The sequence below is a fragment of the Lepidochelys olivacea genome, assembly GCF_965140295.1.
Source record: "Lepidochelys olivacea isolate rLepOli2 genome assembly, chromosome: 13".
NCBI lineage: Eukaryota > Metazoa > Chordata > Testudines > Cheloniidae > Lepidochelys > Lepidochelys olivacea.
The window spans coordinates 21,403,785-21,426,359 of NC_140423.1; the positions used below are offsets into that span (position 1 = coordinate 21,403,785).

The 22,575-nt window shown below is 43.9% G+C and overlaps 1 protein-coding gene across 1 annotated transcript in view; it reads right to left on the reverse strand.

Moving 5' to 3' along the window:
- Nucleotides 1-22,575, reverse strand: part of TOP1 (DNA topoisomerase I) — an 84,858-nt gene that overhangs the window by 15,605 nt on the left and 46,678 nt on the right. Inside the window, exons 4-11 of the mRNA XM_084645556.1 lie at nucleotides 18,225-18,351; nucleotides 17,616-17,671; nucleotides 13,938-14,033; nucleotides 12,500-12,575; nucleotides 11,501-11,601; nucleotides 4,842-4,957; nucleotides 2,006-2,127; nucleotides 206-328 (exon numbers count right to left, since the gene is read on the reverse strand). Coding sequence (XP_084501682.1) covers nucleotides 206-328; nucleotides 2,006-2,127; nucleotides 4,842-4,957; nucleotides 11,501-11,601; nucleotides 12,500-12,575; nucleotides 13,938-14,033; nucleotides 17,616-17,671; nucleotides 18,225-18,351 — 817 coding nt within the window. The remainder of the gene's footprint in view (nucleotides 1-205; nucleotides 329-2,005; nucleotides 2,128-4,841; nucleotides 4,958-11,500; nucleotides 11,602-12,499; nucleotides 12,576-13,937; nucleotides 14,034-17,615; nucleotides 17,672-18,224; nucleotides 18,352-22,575) is intronic.

The window sequence follows — 22,575 nt, forward strand, 5'->3', positions numbered from 1 at the left end:
TAAGATCAGCAGAGAGACAGACTTTTAGCTAGAAGTGCAATACTTCCGCCAATCCCCGCTAGGTGGGGAAGGTTCTAGCAAATCCCTTCAGCGTGAGAGGAGTGACAGACTGTGCATAGATGATATGGCCAGAGAAACGAGTAAAGGATAATGATAAAAAAACACCTAAATGGCTAGAACAGTCTTCTACAATTCCCTAGAGTACCTGTTTCTCTTCCTTGGACATCTGTTTCCTAGCTTCTGACTGAGCTTTGAAATACTGGCTCATCTGGGAGAAGTCACACTTGTTGAGGTTGGTGATGGTACTCTTTTCTTCTGAAGTCATTTCCTGGGAGGATGAAAGTAGAGCTTGAAACCTTCTTATAGTTAGAATAAGGATATTTAACTGCCCCTCCCAGCCCCTAAAAAGGTATCAAAGGGCAAGTGCCGCTAATAAACACAGCTTCTGCCTGTCTATCAAAGAGCTGTCAACTTCTAGTAAGTACTCAACCTAGTCAGGGAGAATGAGAAAAGGATGAAGAGGGTATATGTGGCACACAGAACATTAAGACTGTGTCTGATCTTTGCACGCACGGAGTGTATATTCTATTACACAGCAATCTTTCAAACCACTTAGCCATTCAAGGGTTGACGACGTTACTGGGGGAAGGAGAGGCTGCCAAGGTAACCTGGGCCAGCTGCCTGAATATGCTTATTCTCTTGGCATGCTTATACTGGTTGGGGTGGTGAAGTTCCTACTTCGCAAGACTGAGAAAGGGGCTAGCCTCTGATACAAAGGTAGTGATGGCTCTTCAATTCCACAGTTTCAGTGGGGCAAAGATTCATACAATTCCAAAGCCAAAAGGGGCCACTCTGATTGTCTACTCTGACCTCCTGTATAAAACACAGGCCACAGAACTTCTCCAAATAATTCCTAGAGCAGAGCTTCTAGAAAAACATCCAATCTTGATTTTAAAGTGGTCAGTGATGAAGAATCCACTATGACCTTCGGTAAGTAGTTCCAACGATTAGGAACTTTCATTATTAAAAACATGTGCCTTATTCCCAACCTGCATTTATCTAGCTATGACTTCCAGCAATTGGATTGTGTTATATCTTTCTCTGTTAGCCAGAAGAGCCCATTATGAAATATTTGTTCCCTGTGTAGGTACTGCTAAACTGTAATCAGGTCACCCCTTAACCGTCTCTGTTAAACTAAACAGATTGAGCTCCTTGAGCCTATTGCTATAAGGCATGTTTTCGAACCCTTTAATCATTCTCCTGGCTCTTCTCTGAACCCTCTCCAATTTATCAACATCATTCTTGTATTGTGGACACCAGAACTGGACACAGCCACACCAGTGCCAAATAAAGAGGTAAAATAACCTCTCAACTCAGTATTTCCCTGTTTATGCATCCCAGGATTGCATTAGCTCTTTTGGCCATAGCATCACATTGGGAGCTCACGTTCAGCTGACTATCCACCATGACCCCCACATCTTTTTCAGAGTCACTGCTTCCCAGAATAGAGTCCCTCATCCTGTAAGTATGGCCTACGTTCTTTGTTCCTAGATGTAGACATTTACATTTAGCTGTATTCACACACATATTGTTTGCTTGCACCCAGTTTACCAAGCAATCCTGATGCTCTGTATCAGTGATCTGGCCTCTTCATTATCTGCCACTTCCCCAATTTTTGTGTGATCTGCAACTTTGGCAGTGCTGATTTTACATTTTCTTCCAGGTCATCGATAAAAACGTCATGATCAGCTCAGCCATGTCACATCACATGCAAGTATGACTTGCAAAAGTTCAACCCTTGTTCGTTTAAGAAATATTTACCAGGAGGCCCTTCTTGGAAAACTACAGCGTAAACAGGAACTTTCAGTGCTGACATCTGAGCCAGCCCTTTGGTCTCTGCCTCGCACTAGCATTTTGTGCACCAAGTCAGAGTAGCCCATTTCTCTCTCTAACACTCAGGAGAAAATGGCCGTGTAGGCTGTCATCTCAGTCCAGGGATCCGTACCTTTCTCCAGTCTTTAAAAAAGTTTTTCCTGAAGATATCCTTTGTAGTGTACTCATGATCAAGCATTTTTGCAAAGAATGTAGCAACTTCTTCTGCTTTGGGGCTCAGCTTCATTACTTTACCTATGAGAGAGGAGGTTTAAAAAAGGTCAGCTGAAGATGTTCATCCCCTAAATCATTCTGTTTTTTGCACTGTGATGTTTCAAGAGATCTTGGAACCCTTCCATGCAACTGTGGACTGCTGTGGATGTACAATACACAGCCAGATTAGCCACCCTATGGAAGTATACAGTTTGTCCTAGTATTTCAGCGAGGTTTTGTTCAGTGTGCTGTATAGCACCACAAACTAGTGTCCCTTGACACTAAGTATGGGATGCAAAGGGAGTAGAGAAGAATGATCAGACTATTGAGGCCTAAAATTTGACTTGCATTAAAATAGTTATTATAACATCTAGATCATATGATATGATAATATGGCTTTTATTCAATTCCATCTTCTGCCTCTCAACATCTTTACTAAGCCAGGAGACAACAAATCATTTAGCCTTCCTATTCCCCTCACACACACACTGTTTAAAACAGGTCAACTTCCTGTCTATGAATAGGCAGCTATTTCTAGCCAGGAACAGAGGCAAATCTCTGCCAAAGCACGCGCCAGTGACACCCACAAGTAGGGTAGTAAGTGGTGCCAAACACTCATCTCCCCTCGCACAGGAAGGTAAGTATGTGCGAACTCTACCAACCAATGGAATGAGAGATTCAGGTAACATGGGAATACACTCCAGTCTCTCCAACTCCTCATACTCAAAATAGAGTCACATTTAGTTCTTTCAGTGATCGGTGAGGTCATATTTCAGCTTGGTTGCAGGATCACAATAGAGCCTTTCCTCAAAATGAAATCACTGTGAAGAAGAGATCTTTTGGGAGTGAGGAAGAAGAAACTGCTGAACATTCAAGGTCTACCTTTTCTACTGAGCATGCCTCTTCAGTCCCAGATCTCATTGTTGACATCACATTATGCTCCGGCGCTCTCTGAGAAATATTTTGAATGCATCTCATGGATACAGCTAATAGCGAGGAATATTTTAAATCCCAATTGCTTGTTGAAGAGTCAGCACCAGTGATTTTTTAATTGACTCTTTTACCTCACAAAAGTCACTGCCAGAACTGTTGATGTTAACTGTTTATTAAAATACTGGGGAAGTAAAATGTAGTCCTCTTGATTCACCAAGTGAAAGATTTACATTATATGCAAAAATTAAAGTGAGGAAACTATCTGCCCAACCTAAAGAACTTAAGTCAACAAAACATAGCAAAGGAAGGCTCACTTAGGCCAAAGATGATTGAATACGTCACACTAGAAACTAAGATACCAACAGGATTGCTGTTAATTTAATTGTAACAAATATACACTGTTTGTTTACTTATAGCAGGAAGCAGCAAAACAGAAGGTTGTAAAGGAAAAAGGGTTAAGGTTGAAAAAGGTGCCAGTGATCAGCTGGTAAGATGTTTTGGGGGTTAAATCCCATTAAAAATTGCTCAAAAGTTGCCTACAGTTGGCACAGAGTAACTACTGGCCTCGGTTGTTATTTCGTAAACAGAACTGCAGAAACAGACTTGCTTGGATTGAATTTCATCCCTCACTTTCCCTTCTTTCAAAGGCTTGAGCAGTCTTCCTGTGATGGGACTACAACTTCAGTACTATGGAATTTATCAAGAGCCCTGAAGTTAGTAACTCAGCTTAAAAAACAAGAGCAACAGGCTACTTCGGCGTCCACAGCTCCTTTACAGGAGTCTGGTGCTGCAAGTGACTGGGAGCTCTAGCAACAGCTCAGGCAGTAATTATGGACACCCTGTCAGATGGAAGCCGGCATTCTGCTGCAAAAGCAGGACTGGTCCTGGGATGGACTCCTCTACTCAGAGGAAGCTGGCAGGTGGTTGACCAAATGTGGAGTACTGAAGGCTAGAAGTTATTCTAGGGTAATCTCTGAATTGGACAATGTCTCCTGAGCACAGACAGTAGGATGCTGAGCAGATCTCTCACAATAGCGTGTGTGTGAATTCAACACCTCATTTTCCTAGAGATGGTCTTTGGGGTGGCTTGGACATTTGTTTGAACGTGTTACTGATGAAAAAGAATCTCACCACTTCTAATTTTAAAACTTCCACAATGTTTCATGGGAACAGCCCACTGCTTCTGAAGCAATTTTACAGACAGATGCCGCTTTAGAGTGAAAAATTCAATTTTCATCCACTCAAGTACCTGTCACTTAATCTAATCCCTGGTTAATATGTTCCTCCATTTAATATGATCATACCTGCAGGAACCAAATCATCATTTATATTAAAATAAGTTCTGCCTTTTATTCCGATCACTTCAGGCAGGTGTTATAGGAAAAATTAATTGGATATAGAAAGCTGCAATTGAATTAATAATAATAATAATTTTGAAAAAAGAGACCCCAACACTGAATGAGAAGGATGAGGGCCCAAGGAAGACCAGCAATAATGAAAAATAACTACAACAACATGGTGCCTTGGTCAAACGTCGTCACTTATGGTGTAAGCATTATCACATGCTACGTGAGCTGTGACATGTACCCTTGTGATCACAGTGAAAATAAATACAATTGCTTATTTCAATCCAAATAGATTCTAACAGAGGTTTCCTTGTTTCTATAAAGCTTATTCCTCTTTTTATGATCCCTGGAATTTGCTTATAGAGCAAATAATTAGCCTGGACCACCACCTCACCCCACTACTTCGCAAGAGAACCCTCATCTCCTATTCAGGATGCCACAGTCTAGCCCAGTAAGCGTGAACCCTTAACAACTTACCATCATAGTAGAACTTGACATTTTCAGGCAGAGGTTCATATGGCGGAGCAAACACAGGACCTTTGTGCTCTAGGAATTTCCATTTAATACCTTCAGGATAGCGCTCTTCCTCCCACCTTTAAAGAGAGACCGACAAGCTGATACAAACTCACCCTCTAGCCATCATTTCAGTGTCTACACGGGAGGGTGACATATAAAAACAGTAAGCAATCACTGCACTGCATTTCAGAGTTCACAATGAGCAGTACACAAGCAAAACCTAGAACACCAACTGCCATCTTTTTGAAAAGCATGGAACAGGCTCCAGACACAAATTAATGCTGTTATGCCAGAGTTATATTCAACTGAGTTGCAGCACGGATGAGATTAGCCCATCATGTTCTTCACCAAACAAATGCATGCATGTGTACTTAAGAAAGGAAAGGACTGAATGCCAGGTATAGTACAGGCTTCTTTACAGCAAACTGTCAGTTTAACGAAGCCCTCATCTAACTTCCAGTCCAAGATCTCTTCAGAACAAATATGGACAACAGCAGCAAATTACATGATCACTTTCTGATGTGGACAGATGTTCCAGTAAGGATAGACATGACAAAGAGAAATTGATTTTCACTTGTGACCTAAGCAAACTCAGGTGTTTCAGAGAAGAAATATTAATTAATTAATCCCCTCTGTCACCTCGCGCTCCTTTCCTTTTTTTTTTTCCTTCCATAATAAAGAGAACATGTTCTCTAAGGCAAGCACAAAACAAAGGATAAGGACAAAGGTGCCCTAAGGCTCCTACTGCAATAATTAATTAGGTCCCATAATAACCATGAGGTAGGTATTACTATTTTCCAGCTGAAGAAATTGAGGCAGAAAGGTTTAGAGACTTTTCTGGTGTTAATCAATGGCCAATGACACATCCAATAACAAATTGAAGAGCCCCAAGTCCTGGCTTCCCAGTCTTTTGCTCAAACTACCACACCACACTCCTTCCATACATCTGCACTGATCTTTTGTTATAGTGGTGTCATAAATATAAAGGGAAGGGTAAACCCCTTTAAAATCCCTCCTGGCCAGAGGAAAACTCCTCTCACCTGTAAAGGGTTAAGAAGATAAAGGTAACCTCGCTGGCACCTGACCAAAATGACCAATGAGGAGACAAGATACTTTCAAAAGCTGGGAGGAGGGAGAGAAACAAAGGGTCTCTGTCTGTCTATATGCTGCTTTTGTCGGGGACAGAACAGGAATGGAGTCTTAGAACTTTTAGTAAGTAATCTAGTTAGGTATGCGTTAGATTATGATTTCTTTAAATGGCTGAGAAAAGAATTGTGCTGAATAGAATAACTATTTCTGTCTGTGTATCTTTTTTGTAACTTAAGGTTTTGCCTAGAGGGATTCTCTATGTTTTGAATCTAATGACCCTGTAAGGTATCTACCATCCTGATTTTACAGGGGGGATTTCTTTACTTCTATTTACTCCTATTTCTATTAAAAGTCTTCTTGTAAGAAAACTGAATGCTTTTTCATTGTTCTCAGATCCAAGGGTTTGGGTCTGTGGTCACCTATGCAAATTGGTGAGGCTTTTTATCCAACATTTCCTAGGAAAGGGGTGTGCAAGTGTTGGGAGGATTGTTCATTGTTCTTAAGATCCAAGGGTCTGGGTCTGTAGTCACCTAGGCAAATTGGTGCGGCTTTTTACCAAACCTTGTCCAGGAAGAGGGGTGCAAGGTTTTGGGAAGTATTTTTTGGGGAAAGACGTTTCCAAACAGCTTTTCCCTAGTAACCAGTATTTGTTTGGTGGTGGTAGCGGCCAGTCCAAGGACAAAGGGTGGAATATTTTGTACCTTGGGGAAGTTTTGACCTAAGCTGGTAAAGATAAGCTTAGGAGGTTTTCATGCAGGTCCCCACATCTGTACCCTAGCGTTCAGAGTGGGGAAAGAACCTTGACAAGTGGCAATAAAGTAATTGTTACATACCACTGGGACAGGATCTCCTGCTGAGAAAATAGTCTATTTCACCTTAGCATTTATGCAGCAGGGGGACACTATTATCCTGTCACAGCATTCGATCTCTTAATCACCCAGCCAACTTGCTGGACAAAAAAATGCCATGTTTCTCCATGCTGCTCCTGATTCCTGTATCCCCAGCCCCCTAGCCAGTTTCATGCTGGAGTGAGTCATCAGCTGGAAGAAGACATACATGTACTGGCAGCAACGCAGGAAATGTTGTGCACAAATAAGTGCTGGTTGCTGCAGCCCTAATTAGATAACAGGATCACTGTATAAGAGACAGGTACCATATAAATATATAATAAGGCTTCTCTCTGAGGGAGCCCTAAGTGCTTATTAGCCTATATCCATATAGTGTGACAGGGTCAGGCCAGATGGCTATAGGAGAGTAATAGAAGGCAGATCTATTAGCCCCAGGCTAAGTAGGTCCCCTTTCTCTGAGTAAGGTAAAAGGGAAAGTTCCAGAACAATCAGGAACCTTCTGGAGACCATTAAGACAGGCTGATTAGAACACCTGCAGCCAATCAAGAAGCTGCTAGAATCAATTAAGGCAGGCTAATCAGGGCACCTGGGTTTTAAAAAGGAGCTCACTTCAGTTTGTGGTGTGCATGTGAGAGCTGGGAGAAAGAGGTGCTTAAAGCTGAGAGTGAGAACATGGACTGTTGGAGGACTGAGGAGTATAAGCATCATCAGACACCAGGAGGAAGGTCCTATGGTGAGGATAAAGAAGGTGTTGGGAGGAGGCCATGGGGAAGTAGCCCAGGGAGTTGTAGCTGTTGCACAGCTGTTCCAGGAGGCACTCTAAACAGCTGCATGCCACAGGGCCCTGGGCTGGAACCCGTAGTAGAGGGTGGGCCCGGGTTCCCCACAAACCGCCCAACTCCTGGTCAGACACAGAAGGAGTTGTCCTGGACTGTGGGTTCATGAAAATGCCCAAATTGAGGCCTGCTGTGAAGCTCAAAGGCAAGCAAATCCACCCATAAGCGCAAGATCCACCAAGATAGAGGAGGCACTTTGTCACAATAGGCACGGCTGAAATGCAGCCACAGCCAGAGAGGAGACCAGGAATCAACTGGGACATAGCACACTGCTATGATAGGATGATACTGTTTTTGGCCAAAGCACCTTGACCCACCTTTACTTTTACAAGATGTGCAGTGAGATCCTCTGTGTCCAAGCAGAGCAGACAGAATCTCAATTGTTATAAGCCTCAGAGTAAAGACACCAACGAACCGAGGGCTTCCGTTCATGACACTGCAGTTTGTACCATGTGGGTGTGAACTGCAGGGTGGACAAAAGTGCTACATTGTAACTGCCCCACATGTACGCCGCTGGCACGAACTAAAAGGTAAATTTTAGTTCATGTCAATTTAGCCCTCTAGGGCTATGTTAATGTGAACTAGGTACCTCTTAGTTTGAGCCAGTAGGCTCCACATGGGGCAGTTACAGTGCAGCCTTTTGGCAAGCACTGCAATTCACACCCCACGTAGTCCGCAGTGCTATGCAGTGGAGACAGCCTATGTTTCGCACATCTCGACGTATCCAGTTTGCAAGAGCAAAGGCTGAGCTGATCACTTTGAGACCCGAACCTGTAGTACTAGGCGATTTCTAACCTGAAGTTTCCAGCACGGAGAAAAAGGTGACTCCTGAATAGTGGCTATTTGGCAGTGAAGAGGGAAAGAGATAGTCTGCCATGACTAAGGCTACGATTCTGTCACGGGTGTTCTTAGTAAAGACATGGACAGCTCAGGGGCAATAAACAAAAATTCACGGCCCGGAACCTGTACCTGTGATTAAATCTTAAGGGGGACCAGGGCCGCTGTGGCAGGCTGCCTGGGGACTGCTGCCCAGGCTGCCGGAGCAGTGACCGATGTGGCTGTCCCCAGAGCTGCTCCAGCAGCGGCTGGTGAGGCTGTGTCCCCCGGGTCACTTCAGCAGCAGCCGGTATGGCTGTCCCCCGGGCCACCTGAGCAGCCGGCCCCAGAGCCAGCTGCTTGGGCAGCCCTGGGGTAGGCCAAACTGGCCCCTGCAGAAGTCATGGAGTTTGTAGAAAGTCACAGAATCCCTAACTTCTGCGACCTCTGTGACAGACACGGAGCCCTAGCCGTTATTGTTGCAATACTTTAGGATAGATTTGCTACTATTACTTTTAATGTTTGTTTGCCTCACTAGTCCCCTCACCAACACCGCTCCTGACATTCCCTTGTAGAGATTTTGTACCACTGAAGCCATCCTACTCTCTAGTGATGTTGGAGGTTAGATTCATTGTTTTGTGGGGGCACTTCTCCGGTTTGGAAGTTGAGCTGACTCCAAAGTGGTTGTGCCTTCAAATAGGCTGTTCCATGCTAGAGGACTTCAGACTGTAATTCTGTGCTCTAGAATCAAATTCATGTTAAAGAGTGTGCTTCCTCTGACTAAGTAACTCAAAGACAGCAGCAAAACTATTCAATCCACATTCCAATTAGGGATGCTCAAGACTGGACAGACATCGCTCTTGAAGCAGGGGCGTGCAACTAATGGATAGAGCACTTGACTGGGACCCAGGAGCCTGGGTTCTATTTGCAGCTCTGCCACTAACCGAGTGACCTTGAGCAAGTCATTTCACCTCTGTGCCTCAGCTTCCCTGGTTGTAAAATGGTGATGCCAATCCCATAATCACTAGAATTAAGATGCTCAAGAAGGCAAGCACTAGAGAAAACAACACAAAGAATTCAGATCTTCAGAAAACTGACTGGCATGGAACAAAATCCCTTGAAGAGCTGAGTCTGAAGTGCTACAAGATGGAGATGAAACCCATTTCACAAAAGACATGCTATAAAAAGCTGCAGATGGACCAAGCAAACACCAGCAGAAGGACATTCCTACTAACTGCCGGGTTTTGCACTTTCAAATACAGCTTTGCTCAGCAGTCAGCACAATTTGCTGAGCTCTGGCACAGCTAACTGGAATTATGCTGCCAAGACAGGCAAGTAGAAAGTTCTGTGGCCTTCCAATAAAGGCTTGCTGACAATACTGACTATGATATAAAAGGGGGAAATTAACTAGTAGGATACAGAGACAAAAACCAGGAAGGTTTGCTTGAGATAAAGCCAGAAGAGAGGCTTGTTAGGGCAAGAAACCATTTCTGGATCACCAGTTCTTTATGTACTAATGGTTACATTAAAACTGAAATAGATGAAAGCCAGACCAGAAAGAGGTCAGGAAGCTAGGAGGGAATTCAGAGAAAAGCACCAGCATGTTATGGAGGGGCTCAAATGATACACTTAGGATGAAAGAGTAAAACCTAAACATACAAGGACATTTGGTGATCAGCGTTGCATTTGAAATCATGACAATTGGAGTCAAATATTTGAAGGCTGTAAAACACTCTGAGGAAGAGGAGTTATTTTAGGGTGATGCAAGGCATGATGGGGTGAAACTGAGCAATGCAAGGTGAATACTAAGAGGGGTTTCCCAACAAGGAGGTCTAATAAAACAGCACAATAACCCCTCAAAGGGAAGAGGTAGATGGAAGCTCCGAAGTTGAGTCATTCGAAGGTCTTACAGAGTGCTGAGATGACAGGAGTCTGGAAAAATATTTGCATTTGAAGCCAAGCTGTATTAAACTGTAGGGAATGATGAGGGCCAGTCCTCAAATACATGAATATTCATTACCCTACACATACTCTGGGGGACAACACTGGATTGTATCTGAGATGCCAGTACAAAACCACTCGTAAAGAAAAATTCATCCGCTGAGTCATCAAGCTGACAAGTTCTTCAAGGGGAAAACAACACAGGTGCCTCTCATATCCCAGAGCCAGATAATTTTCTCCCTCTTGCACTCAAACTCGAGAATCCTCATTTATTTGTAGATCTATATTTTTAAATGCCAATGTCAGTGAACGTTGAACTTCAGTCACTCCAGTTACATTACTTTTTGGATTCTGCGCAGGGGAAAAATGCTTCCCATTCAAACTGTATTTCCAGATTTGACAGATTAAATCTTAAATGCTTTTAAAAACCTCAAATAGAATGTGTTGATCAGCTTTCATTCATGTGTTCTTTAGGTAGTATCCCTTTTGTGAAGGGAGATTGTTGCACAGCTGAGATCAGACTGTAATAAACGGAGGTGAAAGCCAAAATTATTTCAACTGTATCCTTCTAGTTTAAGGAGTTCCCAGGATCAGGTTTGCCTTTGAAGTGACAGTGCTTCGTCTCCAATTAATATACCTGCACATAACCAAAAAAACCTAAATCATCAATAAACGGAGGAGCTTTCATATTGCCTCATGATGGAGGAAACGCCTAGTGTCCGATCACTATGGGTAGCCTCTGTTTTACAGCAGGGAAGAGAATGGATCCATCAGCTTCTGGATCACTTGTTCCAGGATAGGAAGGAAACTAGTTCATTTTAAGGCAGCTCAGAAAAGCTGAAAAATGAATATCGTAGCACTTGAAGTTCTGATTTTTTCAACGTAAAGAATGAATATTCTGAAATGAGATTTTAAAAATGTTATTGAAAATTAAACCACACATTCAGAACACAAACCTTGATATGTGCCAACAGTAAAAGATAGTGGATCTGCAGGTCCCTGTTTATTTAATCTCTAGTCAGAGCACGATATAATGGATTTGAGGGTAAACAGAGAATGACAAAAGGTTAATTTATCACAGAGATTTTACCATTTCCACTTTTGCTCTTCCTCTTTCTTCTGCTTCTTTTTCTTGTTGTCTCCTTCAGGGACTTTCTTATCTTTGCTCTTAGTTTTCTTGGCTTTGTTGTCCTACAAAGGGAGGACAAGGAGGAAAGGCAGAAGGATTATTAGAACACAGCTACGTTTTATTCAACAAGATATTTTTAAAATAGAAAGACTCTTACTTAGACCATGTCTACATTAGAAAATTTGCAGGTATAGCAATGTCGAATTGGGATGTAAATTTCTGTGACATTTCTGTGCTCTTGAAAGCCCTAGTGTATACATAGTTATACTGGCATAAGAGAGTGATTTTGCCGATACAGCTTATTTTGCACATAAACCCTACCAGCCCAAAGCACTTTTCTGCTGGCAAGTTGCGTCTACACTACGGTTTTCTCTGCTGGTACAGCTATTTCAGCATAGCTTTTAAGGGTGATGCAGTTTCCACGGTATGCATCCGATGAAGTGAGCTGTAGCTCACGAAAGCTCATGCTCAAATAAATTGGTTAGTCTCTAGGGTGCCACAAGTACTCCTTTTCTTTTTGCGAATACAGACTAACACGGCTGTTACTCTGAAACCTGAGGGGTGTGAAAAAATCTGCCCCCCAGGGGCACCATCGCTATGCCAACATAATCCCCGGGAAGACACAGCTAGGTCAATGGAAAACTACTTCTGTTGACCTAGCTACTGTTACTCTGGGAGGTGAAGCTCCTACAGCGATGGAAAAAACCTTACATCACTCAAGGCTGTATGTACACTACAGGATTATACCAGCATAATGTCCCACAGTGTAGACATGACCTTAGAAAGTTATCTTCTTGAATGAGTCTTAAAAATCACCCATTTATTTCAGGGTAGAAACACTCCTTAAATTCCTATTTGGGCTAATAGGACATCAGACAGATTAGCTTTCATTGTTCTACAAAATACCACAAGCACTCCATTCTTAAATCCAGAAATTATAACTTTTTTCTCACAATTTACCTCTTCCTCCTCCTGTTTCCTCTTCTTTGATTTCTTGATATCTTCTGTTTTGATTTTTTTGGGTTTATACTCATCACTGTAAGAGACATGGACCAGTTAAAAAAAATCACTTCGTTTCCTGATATGCACTTACATATAAGCATGAAGGCTACATGTGCAAATTCACAAACACCTCTGGGATGGACTCCCATGCTCCCCATCCTCCCAAACTTACAGTGGGGTCTTCACTAAGTTTTTCAAAAGAAAGAAGAGCACTTTTTTGCTGGAATGGATTCAGAAGCTCTGCCCCTCACCATACAGCCAACAGACCCCTAAAATGACCTTTACAAATCTGAAACTGTGATGTGAAAAATCCTCTGAACGTGCAAAGTTTTAGCGAACTTCACTAACTCCAAGTGAGCCAATTCCCAGGCATTAGTGGCCACCCACTGAGAAGAATACCAGATAAAGACTGGAACACTTTACAAGAGACTTTTTTTGGGGAAAAAGCCTCTCTCACTCATTTTTCCTTGTCACTGCTAACAATCAGATGTCACTTCACTCCAATCAGCTCACTTCTTGAGTACCAGTTCGTTCAACAATGCCACGATAGTGTTAGTGGGGTCATAATCCTTCCATAACAGACACTGGACTGGAAAGTCACTAAAACTTATCAAGCAGAAGGCAATGGCTGACTATATAGAAGAAAAGTTCTAACGTCACGTCCATCTTGCTTTTGGAAATTGACAAATACTACACAGTAACAGAAGAAAAATGGGACTGTGGTAATGGTCATTTACTAAGTATGGAAGCATGACTGTGCTCCTCAACTCAGTAGCAGTGATAAGTAATGGCAGTGATTTACTCAGATGGGTCACAATAAGATACAGCTGTGCTTTGCAAAAAGCCCATTTTACTGTGGGACATCACATGGCCTGTAAGTCTTAGGTGTGCATTTTGATTAAATTATTGGGATAACTCACAACATATTTAGACCCTTTTAAAGGGGAATCCATGCCAAGCAGCACAGGCGAAATTAGGGCTGACAAAGCTTTTTTTCTCCTGTGCAGTCATTTCACCACGCAGCAGAAATTACTGCAGCCACTTAGTGAACGATTATGCCCCTCTTACTCAGATTTACGTTTTACATTCTTAATACCCATGTCCCTTTTCTCTGCCTGCTTTTTGATTTTGTATTCACTAGTTTTGCAATGCTTAACGGCACCTTTTCCTCCTCGACACAGAGCACACCAAAGGATACTTTTGCAAAAGGGCTGCATGGGTACCAGATCAAAAATACACCTAGAACATTCGTAGATATTAAGCATAGCAAATTTATCTTCCAGAAAAAAAATCTGGATCTAGATCCCCAGTCCCACATCCAACTTGTTCATTCTGAAAGGCCCAAAACCCCTCTAAACCATTCTCTTCACACAGGCACAGTACACAAGTTACTTACTCGTCCTCCTCCCGAGGTCTCTTTAGGGGTTTGGAGTCCTCCTTGGGAGATGCATAATAGCCATCATCATCAGGTTCATCTTTAATACGTGGCGGACTAAGGAAAAAGACAGAGTGTTGTTTGTTTAAATACAGAACAATTAGTCAAATAATTTTTTGAAAACAGAACCGATTCAATGTAAGAAGTGAACTGTAAAGAGATACTGCTGACTGGTCTTGGAGTGCAGAGTTCTGTATTTCTCCTAGCACCTGCACCAGTGTAGGGAGCTACACCCCTTACACTGTCTGGGAGTATGCAATTCCCCCCACAATTGCTGACTCTATCCAAAAAACCTAAAGCAGTGCAAGGAATGCAGCAATTTTTTACGTGTTAAGGTTAGGGTTCTAGGTTACTCTGAGGCTTATATTTTAAGTAAACACAGTGCAGCTTCCAAAAATTTACAAATGTATTGTTTAAAAACTACTGAAGTCTATGCATTTATGCTGCGAAACAGGGACATCATCAAGTAACAGAAGTCCAGAGTCTTTGTTAAAAACAGTATCTCAAATGAAAACAGTTTGATTTTAAAAACAGCATTTGCAAATAGAACCTTGCAGCATTATACTAATTTGTGAGAACTAGATATGAAACAGATGATCAACAAAAAATTACACTAATTAGCCTATTTTCAATATCTAAGCTGCAAGAGTGCAACATGTGCATGCTCTCCCCACGCTCTCAAACAGACAACATAAATATTAAATTAGGCATAACATTTTCAGTCTTAATGTGCCATAATGCTAGGAGCAGAAATAATTTTAAGACATTATTTTAAAAGATATTGTCCTTTTAATGAACTTGTTTTTAAATTTCAGTCTTTGCTTTTGTAAAAAGCATTTCACTTATCTTTATAAAACAAATAAGCTGCAAAAGGAATCAGAAATCTAACTATTTCTGAATCGCCCTAAATGCAATTCTGGTCAGGTAAGCAACTCTAAGAGCAACATCTTGAGCTTTCTTATTCACATTCCCTCAAATGATTTCTGTATCAAATTAGCTCAGTTTCCAAGTCAACACTCAGATTTTGTTATTGGGTGGAATGGGAAAAGAGAAATCAAGCAGCAGTCTGCATTGTACATCACCCTCAGAGAGAGACATTCTGGAATCTTAATTTAGCTGGCAATTGTGTTGATGAGGCAGAACAGGACAGTTTGCTCTTTCACAGCTGTATAGCTTCTGTGCCGCTGGCAGATGTAACTCAGAAGACAGAGAACAGATATGTGCTGTTACAAGGAGCCATTTTTATGGCATTATTTATAACTAACCAAGACTTAAGCTTCCAGACGTTTGAAAAGTATCACCATAGGGAAAAAAAGTATTCGTTTACCCTGTACAATTTATTCTCCCTGGAAATAGAGCTCTGTGGCTTTTTATCATCATCACTGTTATTAAAATGTTGTCTGCTTTATACAAGGAATCTTAATGCAGAAACATCTCCAAGCAGTTGGCAATAGGAAATGAAGTTTGAGACAGACAGTGCAAAATGGAATAAACGGGGTACCACATTGTTCCCGAGAACACACATCTAGCTTGCCAAGATGTAACCCATGCCATAATGCTTCCCCCTGCATCCTCCAAATCTTATTTTGGGTAATTTAGATTTTTTGGAAGGTGACATACTTCGAGTGAGCTTGACAATGGAACATTTCAGTGGGAGAAATATAAATTACTTCCCTATTAGCCTGTTTTGGGTTACCAACAGTGAGAGTCTGGGAAAAGTCTTGAACTGGCATGAGGAGGTAACGATGCACTGGTTACACAAAGTGCTGCAGCTGGAACCTGTGCTGAGCCAATTCCGTTAGTATGGGAGGGCCAAGTGTTTCCAGCTAAGGGCTTGTCTACACTTGAAACGGTACAGTGGCACAGCTGCAGCTGAGCTGTTGTAGCACTTCAGTACAGATACTACCTATGCCGACGGGAGGGGTTCTCCCATCAGCATAGGTAATCCACATCCCTGAGAGGTGGCAGCTAGATTAATGGAAGAATTCTTCCCATCCACCCAGCGCTATCTACACCAGGGGTTAAGTCAGCTTAACTATAGTGCTCAGGAGCATGGATTTTTCACACCCCTGAGCAACACAGCTGGGTCGACCTAACTTTTTAGTGGAGACCAGGCCTAAAACACATACATTCGGTGAAACTATGACAGTGCTCAATTGTCTGACTAGAATCACAGGGTTAGAAGGGACCACAAGGGTCAACTAGTCTAAGCCCCTGCCAAGATGCAGGATTTTTTGTGTCTAAACCATCCAAGACAGATGGCTATCTAGTCTCCTTTTGAAAACCAAGTGAAGGAGCTTCCATAACCTCTATAGGCAGCATGTTCCATCAGAAGGAGTTAACAAAAGGTACCGTGCGCTGTATTAGGTAATTATGGCAATTGCCACTGGCTTATGATAATTACGGTTTGCATTTCCAAGATATAGTTCTGAAAGGTCCTTGGAGAGGGGCATTTCTCTTTCCTCTACCAAGTCAGAAAAAAGCGTTAAATGCAGAGTCTACATGTTCAAATACTGCTACCTGAGAACTGAAACTACTGTATCAAGAAGAGATATTCAAAATAAGCATATGATTCTAATCAAGTAGAGCACAGGCAGGCTCCTTCGCATGACCCTCCCTGCCACAATTCCACTTCAGACCAAGGTGAGACTGGGATGAATTCTCAGTAGTGTGTAAAACTAAAGACAGCCCCCCCCCCCCAAAAAAAAAAACCAAAAAACAAAAAAGGGGGAGAGGGAGGGAGGGTTTGAGGTTTCCAACCCTAGATATAAACTACTTTCAAGGCAGCAGATCTTTTTCAATACACAGCAGATGGTCAGGCACCCCAAACTGAAAAACAGTCACAGGACCCAGATTCATGATCTGAGAACTGGATTTAAAGGAGTAAACAAGAAATCTTTATTGTTTGTCAGATGTTAAGAAATAAATGGCACTTCTATTAAAAATTCACAAGTAAATGAACTACAAGTAAATCTAGTGGTGATTGGTACAATTCAATATTCATGAAGTCTAGATGGTTCTTTAAGGATTAGGAAGTCAATAGAGTAGAATAAGTGACAAATTTTCTCAATTTTTTTTGTTAAATTTTAACTAGTGGCCTATTTGCTATTTCTTTACAAACTAGGGTTTGAAATCCTAGTCCCTCGATCTTGCTTTCAGATAAGCAAGTACCTGGGGCGTAGCATTATCAACCCCAACTCCAGAAGACAAAATGCATAGAGAGTCAAATGCTTGCCACGACACCCACTTTACAGCAGAGTAAGGACTTCTTCTAGCTCCCAGTTAATACCATTTCCAGGAGTCGGTTCTGCCCAGGGCAGAACCTAGTTTCCAGATCACTGGATGATAGCATTCAAGAATCCATGGTAAGGAACAATCCTGAATGCATAGAATAGACCAGATGTCCTAACAGGTCTTTTCCCATCACTGACTTCTGGGAAGTCAGCCAATTACCCAAAAGTGCATCCATTTGCTTGAGATGGGGGCTCTTTATATGGAGGAAAGAAGTCACTGCAATATCAGAGCGTCTGCCTCCACAAACTGGGTGGGAGGGGCCATAACAATTTGAGGATTGGGAAACAAAGCAAAACCATGACAAACTGCTACATCAGATTACAGACCCCAGACTCACTTTCTTACCTGGAGAAACCATTTTCCTTTTCCTTCTTTATTTTTACATCACCAGAAGATTTGCTCTGAAAGAGAAAAGGGGACAGAGAACCTGCAGCAGGAACAAGTGCTCATACTATTTGTAACTTAGTCCTTTTAGCACACCCAGGATGCCTACATCTTTGTTATCAGCTACATTCTGGCCTTCCATTAGTGTCAGCTGGCAAAGGTCAAGTGTAGTTATCAGTACAATATCTGCTACATCTTATACTGGGAAACTGAAGCCTGCTGTTGCATAGAATGAACTTAATCTAAATTGACCTTTGACGATTATGAATCTAAACTTGACATTGATTTCAGAGTGGAATTACAATAGGAAAGATGTAGAGCAAGAACCTTAGTGGTGTAAGTAGGCACAGCTCCATTGATTTCAGTGGAACTGTGCCCATTTACACCAGTTGAGGATATGGCCCCTAGAGACTGTGGCTTACAAGATATTGAGCTTTAAGTCTCAAACTTAATTTGGGGTTAGTTTCCACTATTAGGTAACTAAAAACTAGAAGCAGTTCTTGTGTCTTCATGTAGTGCAACAGTTAAAGCAGAATTTCCCCTTCCCACCCACATTAAAGAACTACCTACCTTTTCTTCCTTTCGTTTCTCCTTGTCTCTATCTTTGTGTTTGTCTTTGTGTTTCTCTGAGCTGCCATCTTTGTGTTTGGTTTTCTCTTTCTCTTTGTGTTTCTTCTCCGAGGAATCTTTGTGCTCACTGCAAGATAGAAGAGTCAGTTCAATGAGGGGCTGTTAAGAGGCTTGACCAACAGGAGCAACTTACAGTGTTAACCGTATGAAACTTACAATCATCTGAAATAAAGTCAAATTAACAGGAAGATACAACAAATCAGTCAGATTCATGGCATTTACTTTCTTCAGAAGGGGAAGAAGGAACACAGGGTAAAACCACAGCCGCTAAGTACTCCAAATCAGGTTAACAGCATCAGTGTGAGGTTGCCAGTGAAAAATCACAACATGATATATTTACCAAGGTCAAACACTTTAGCTTGGCTATTCACTGTTCTTGTTTCTGTTTCCAATTAAATCCTGAAAGGTCACAAGTGAAGCGATACTGATAGTCACATTCCACTCCTCTGTGGACATTTGTTTAGATAGTAAGTAATACATACCAGTTTTGTAGTTTTGACATTTTCATCCAAAGAACTAAATTCACTTTATAAACATTTGGTAGGTGACTATTCCCCTATCAACGGAGGAGAAACTGAGGCAGAGAAAAGTTAGTGACATGCCTAGGGTTACCCTAAATCAATGGAATAAAACTCAGCAGTCCCTAATTCCTAGTTGCTTGCTCGAACGAGGCCTCACTAAACCTCTGTCAAAATCACTATACAGCTCAGCACAATTGGCTTTGTGCTCAGGAGAAGCTCAAGTCAGAATAACGACGACAAGTCAGGACAGGAGTGCAGAGATGTTACTATGCCTAGTTTTAACAAATGCTATGAGTTCATTGCCACTCAGATTCAAGTGCTGCAGATTACAGCATTGTCAATCAAGTGTTCAAAAATAATAAATGAGTCTGCAAAGTATGATAAAAAAACCCAAGGTTCTTTTTATTTCCCCTTTTGGTTTCTGAGCCTTTTAGGATACACTCTGATCACATTCTCAACTTTTTCACTTGAACTATGAGGGCTAGATTCTCAGGTTGTTACTTGATCCCAAGAGCTGCAGTCTCATGAAACACACCAATCATCTCAAGACTCATGTTAAAAAAGTCACAAGAGTTGGCAACACAGAATTAGCAGCACGGTTCTTGAAGCCAAGCAGCAATACTACTAGTTCAACATGCCTCAGATAGGCTTGTTTACAAAACTGAATGAAGTCCAATTAAAACACAAGAAAAAGACCATGGCTCCCTGCAAGACAAACATGGGGGAAAAAAAACAGTTACCTTTTCCATAACTGGTGTTCTTCGAGATGTGTTGCTCATGTCTATTCCACAATAGGTGTATGTGCTCGCCACGTGCACCAGTGCCGGAAGATTTTCCCCTAGCAGTACCGGGGGGGGGGGGGGGGGACACGCGGCGGCCTGACTGGCACGGTATAAGGGGAGCTGTGCGCTCCCCCCACCCTCAGTTCCTTCTTGCCAGACAACACCGACAGAGCGGAAGAAGGGTGGGATGTGGAATAGACATGAGCAACACATCTCAAAGAACACCAGTTACGGAAAAGGTAACTGTCTTTTCTTCTTCGAGTGATTGCTCATGTGTATTCCACATTAGGTGATTGCAAGCCATATCTGTTGGAGGTGGGTAGGAGTTCACAAGTTCCCAGGATGGAGGACAGCCCTGCTGAACCCGGTGTCATCCCTGATTTGGGAGATGATCGCACAGTGTGAGGTGAACGTGTGAACCGAAGACCACGTTGGCGGCCCTACAGATGTCCTGCATGGGGACGTGGACCACAAAGGCAGCTGACAAGGCCTGTGCCCGAGTTGAGTGTGCCCTTACAATGGGCGGCGGGGGAACACCCGCCAGCTCATAACAGGTGCGGATGCACAAAGTGATCTGATTGGAAAGCCGCTGAGTGGAAATCAGCTGGCCCCTCGCACGCTCGGCTGAGGTGACAAACAGTTGCGAGGACTTCCTGAACGGCTTGGTCCATTCGAGGTAGGAAGCCAGAGCCTGTTGCACATCGAGCGTGTGGAGACGGCACTTCTCACTGGACGTGTGGGGTGGGCATGGAGCAGAGGACCGGTAGAAAAATGTCCTGACCCATGTGGTAGATGGAGACCACCTTCGGGAGGAATGCAGGGTGTGGGCGGAGCTGGTTATATAAAAACCGTGTACGGCGGCTTGGAGGTCAGGGCTCTGAGCTCCGAGACTCGCCTGACCTATGTGATTGCAACCAGAAAGGCCATCTTCCACGAGAGGTGAGACCAGGAGCACATGGCCAGTGGATCAAAAGGGGGCCCCATGAGAGGAGCCAAAACCAAGTTCAGGTCCCACTGCGGGACCAGGAGTCTAGAATATGGGAAAAGACGGTCCAACCCCTTGAGGAACTGGCCAGTCATAGCATGGGGAAATATCGTGTGCCCCTGCACTGGCGGATGGAAGGTAGATATGGCTGCCAGGTGCACCCTGACTGACGAAGGCGCCAGGCCCTGGGCTCTCAGGTGGAGGAGGTAGTCAAGAATAAGGGATCGGGGCAGTCACGGGAGAGACACCATGGTCCGCCGCCCATCTAGAAAAACGGGACCACTTCACCAAATAAGTGCGGCAAGTGGAGGGTGTCAAGGAGGACGCACTGAACCTGTTCTGAGCATGTTCTCTCCTCTCCGCCTAACCACTGAGCAGCCACACCATGAGGTGAAGAGCCGCTAGCTTGGGATGGAGGAGGCGAGCCTGGTCCTGAGAGAGCGGGTCCGGGTGGAGCGGCAACAGCCACGGCAGAGCTACCGCCAGGCCCGTGAGGGTCCCATACCAATGTTGCCTGGGCCATTCCAGAGTAATCAGGATGACCTGGGCCTTGTCTGTCTTTATCTTCTCCAGGACCCTGCTGATTAGAGGGAATGGGGGGGAAGGCGTAGAGAAGCTGGCCTGACCAAGACAGGATAAAGGAATCATAGATCGCCTCCCCTCCACAGGCCCCCCCCAGAGCAGAACCGGGTATATCCCAGGTGGAACTATTCGCGACTCAGCAGAACCGGCGGAGTTCCCCACCTTCGGAAGAGCCGGTGGTCCACTTCCGGGTGGAGGGACCACTTGTGTTGCAAGGAAAAGTCCCTGCTCAAGTGATCCGCTCTCTCGTTCCGGGCACCCAGTAGGTGGAAGGCCCTCAGGTGGATGTTGTGGGCTATACAGAAGTCCCACAGCCTGAGGGCTTCATGGCAGAGGATCGGGCCCCGCGTTGTCTGTTGATATAGAACATCGAGGAAGTGTTGTCCGTGAGGACCCTGACTACCTTGCCCTCCAGGTGTGAGTGGAAGGCCATACACGCCAGCCACACCGCCCTGAGTTCCTTGACATTTATATGTAGGGTCAGGTCTTGGGCTGACCAAAGGCCTTGGGTCTGAAATTTCCCTACATGGGTCCCCCAACCCAGGTCCAACGTTGGGGACACCAGATCCAACGACGGGGCACAGTACCTGAACAGGACCCCTTGGAGCATGTTGTTTGGGGCGGACCACCACCGTAGGGAGGTGATCACAGAGTCCGGCACGGTGAGGACTTTGTCCATCCTGTCTGGGGCCTGGGAGAACTTCGAGGCCAACCAGAGTTGGAGGGGCCTCATCCTGAGTCTGGCGTGACGGACCACGTATGTGCACGCCGACTTGTGACCCAAGAGCTGCAGGCAAGCCCTGGCTGTTATCACTGGGAATTTTGAAACGAGTCGATGAGACCTTTCAGGGTCTTGAATCTGTCTGGAGGAAGAGAGGCTGTGGCCGAAGCTGTGTCCAGGAGTGCCCCAATAAACTCTATGCGTTGGACCGGGACTAACATGGATTTGATGCTGTTTACCAACAGGCCCAAGGCGGTGCATGTGGACAGGAGGTGCCCTTGACCAGCCAATCGTCCAGATAGGGAAAAAAATCTGGATCCCCCCCGCCGCCTGAGGTAGGCCGCTACCACCGTCATGCATTTCATAAACACTCTGGGGGCAGTGGACAGACCAAACGGAAAGACCGTGAATTGGTAGTGATTCTTTCCCACCATGAAACGGAGGAATGGCCTGTGCCCCTTGAATATGGGGATGTGGAAGTATGCGTCCCACAGATCGAGGGCAGCATACCAGTCCCCGGGATCCAGGGAGGGGATGATGGAGGCCAGGGAAACCATGAGGAACTTGAGTTTCACCATGTACTGGTTCAGACCTCGCAGGTCCAGGATGGGTCTGAGCTGCCCTTTGGGATAAGGAAGTATCCGTAGTAATGCCCCTTGCCCATGAACTCCTTGGGCACCGCCTCTGCCGCTCCTAGTCC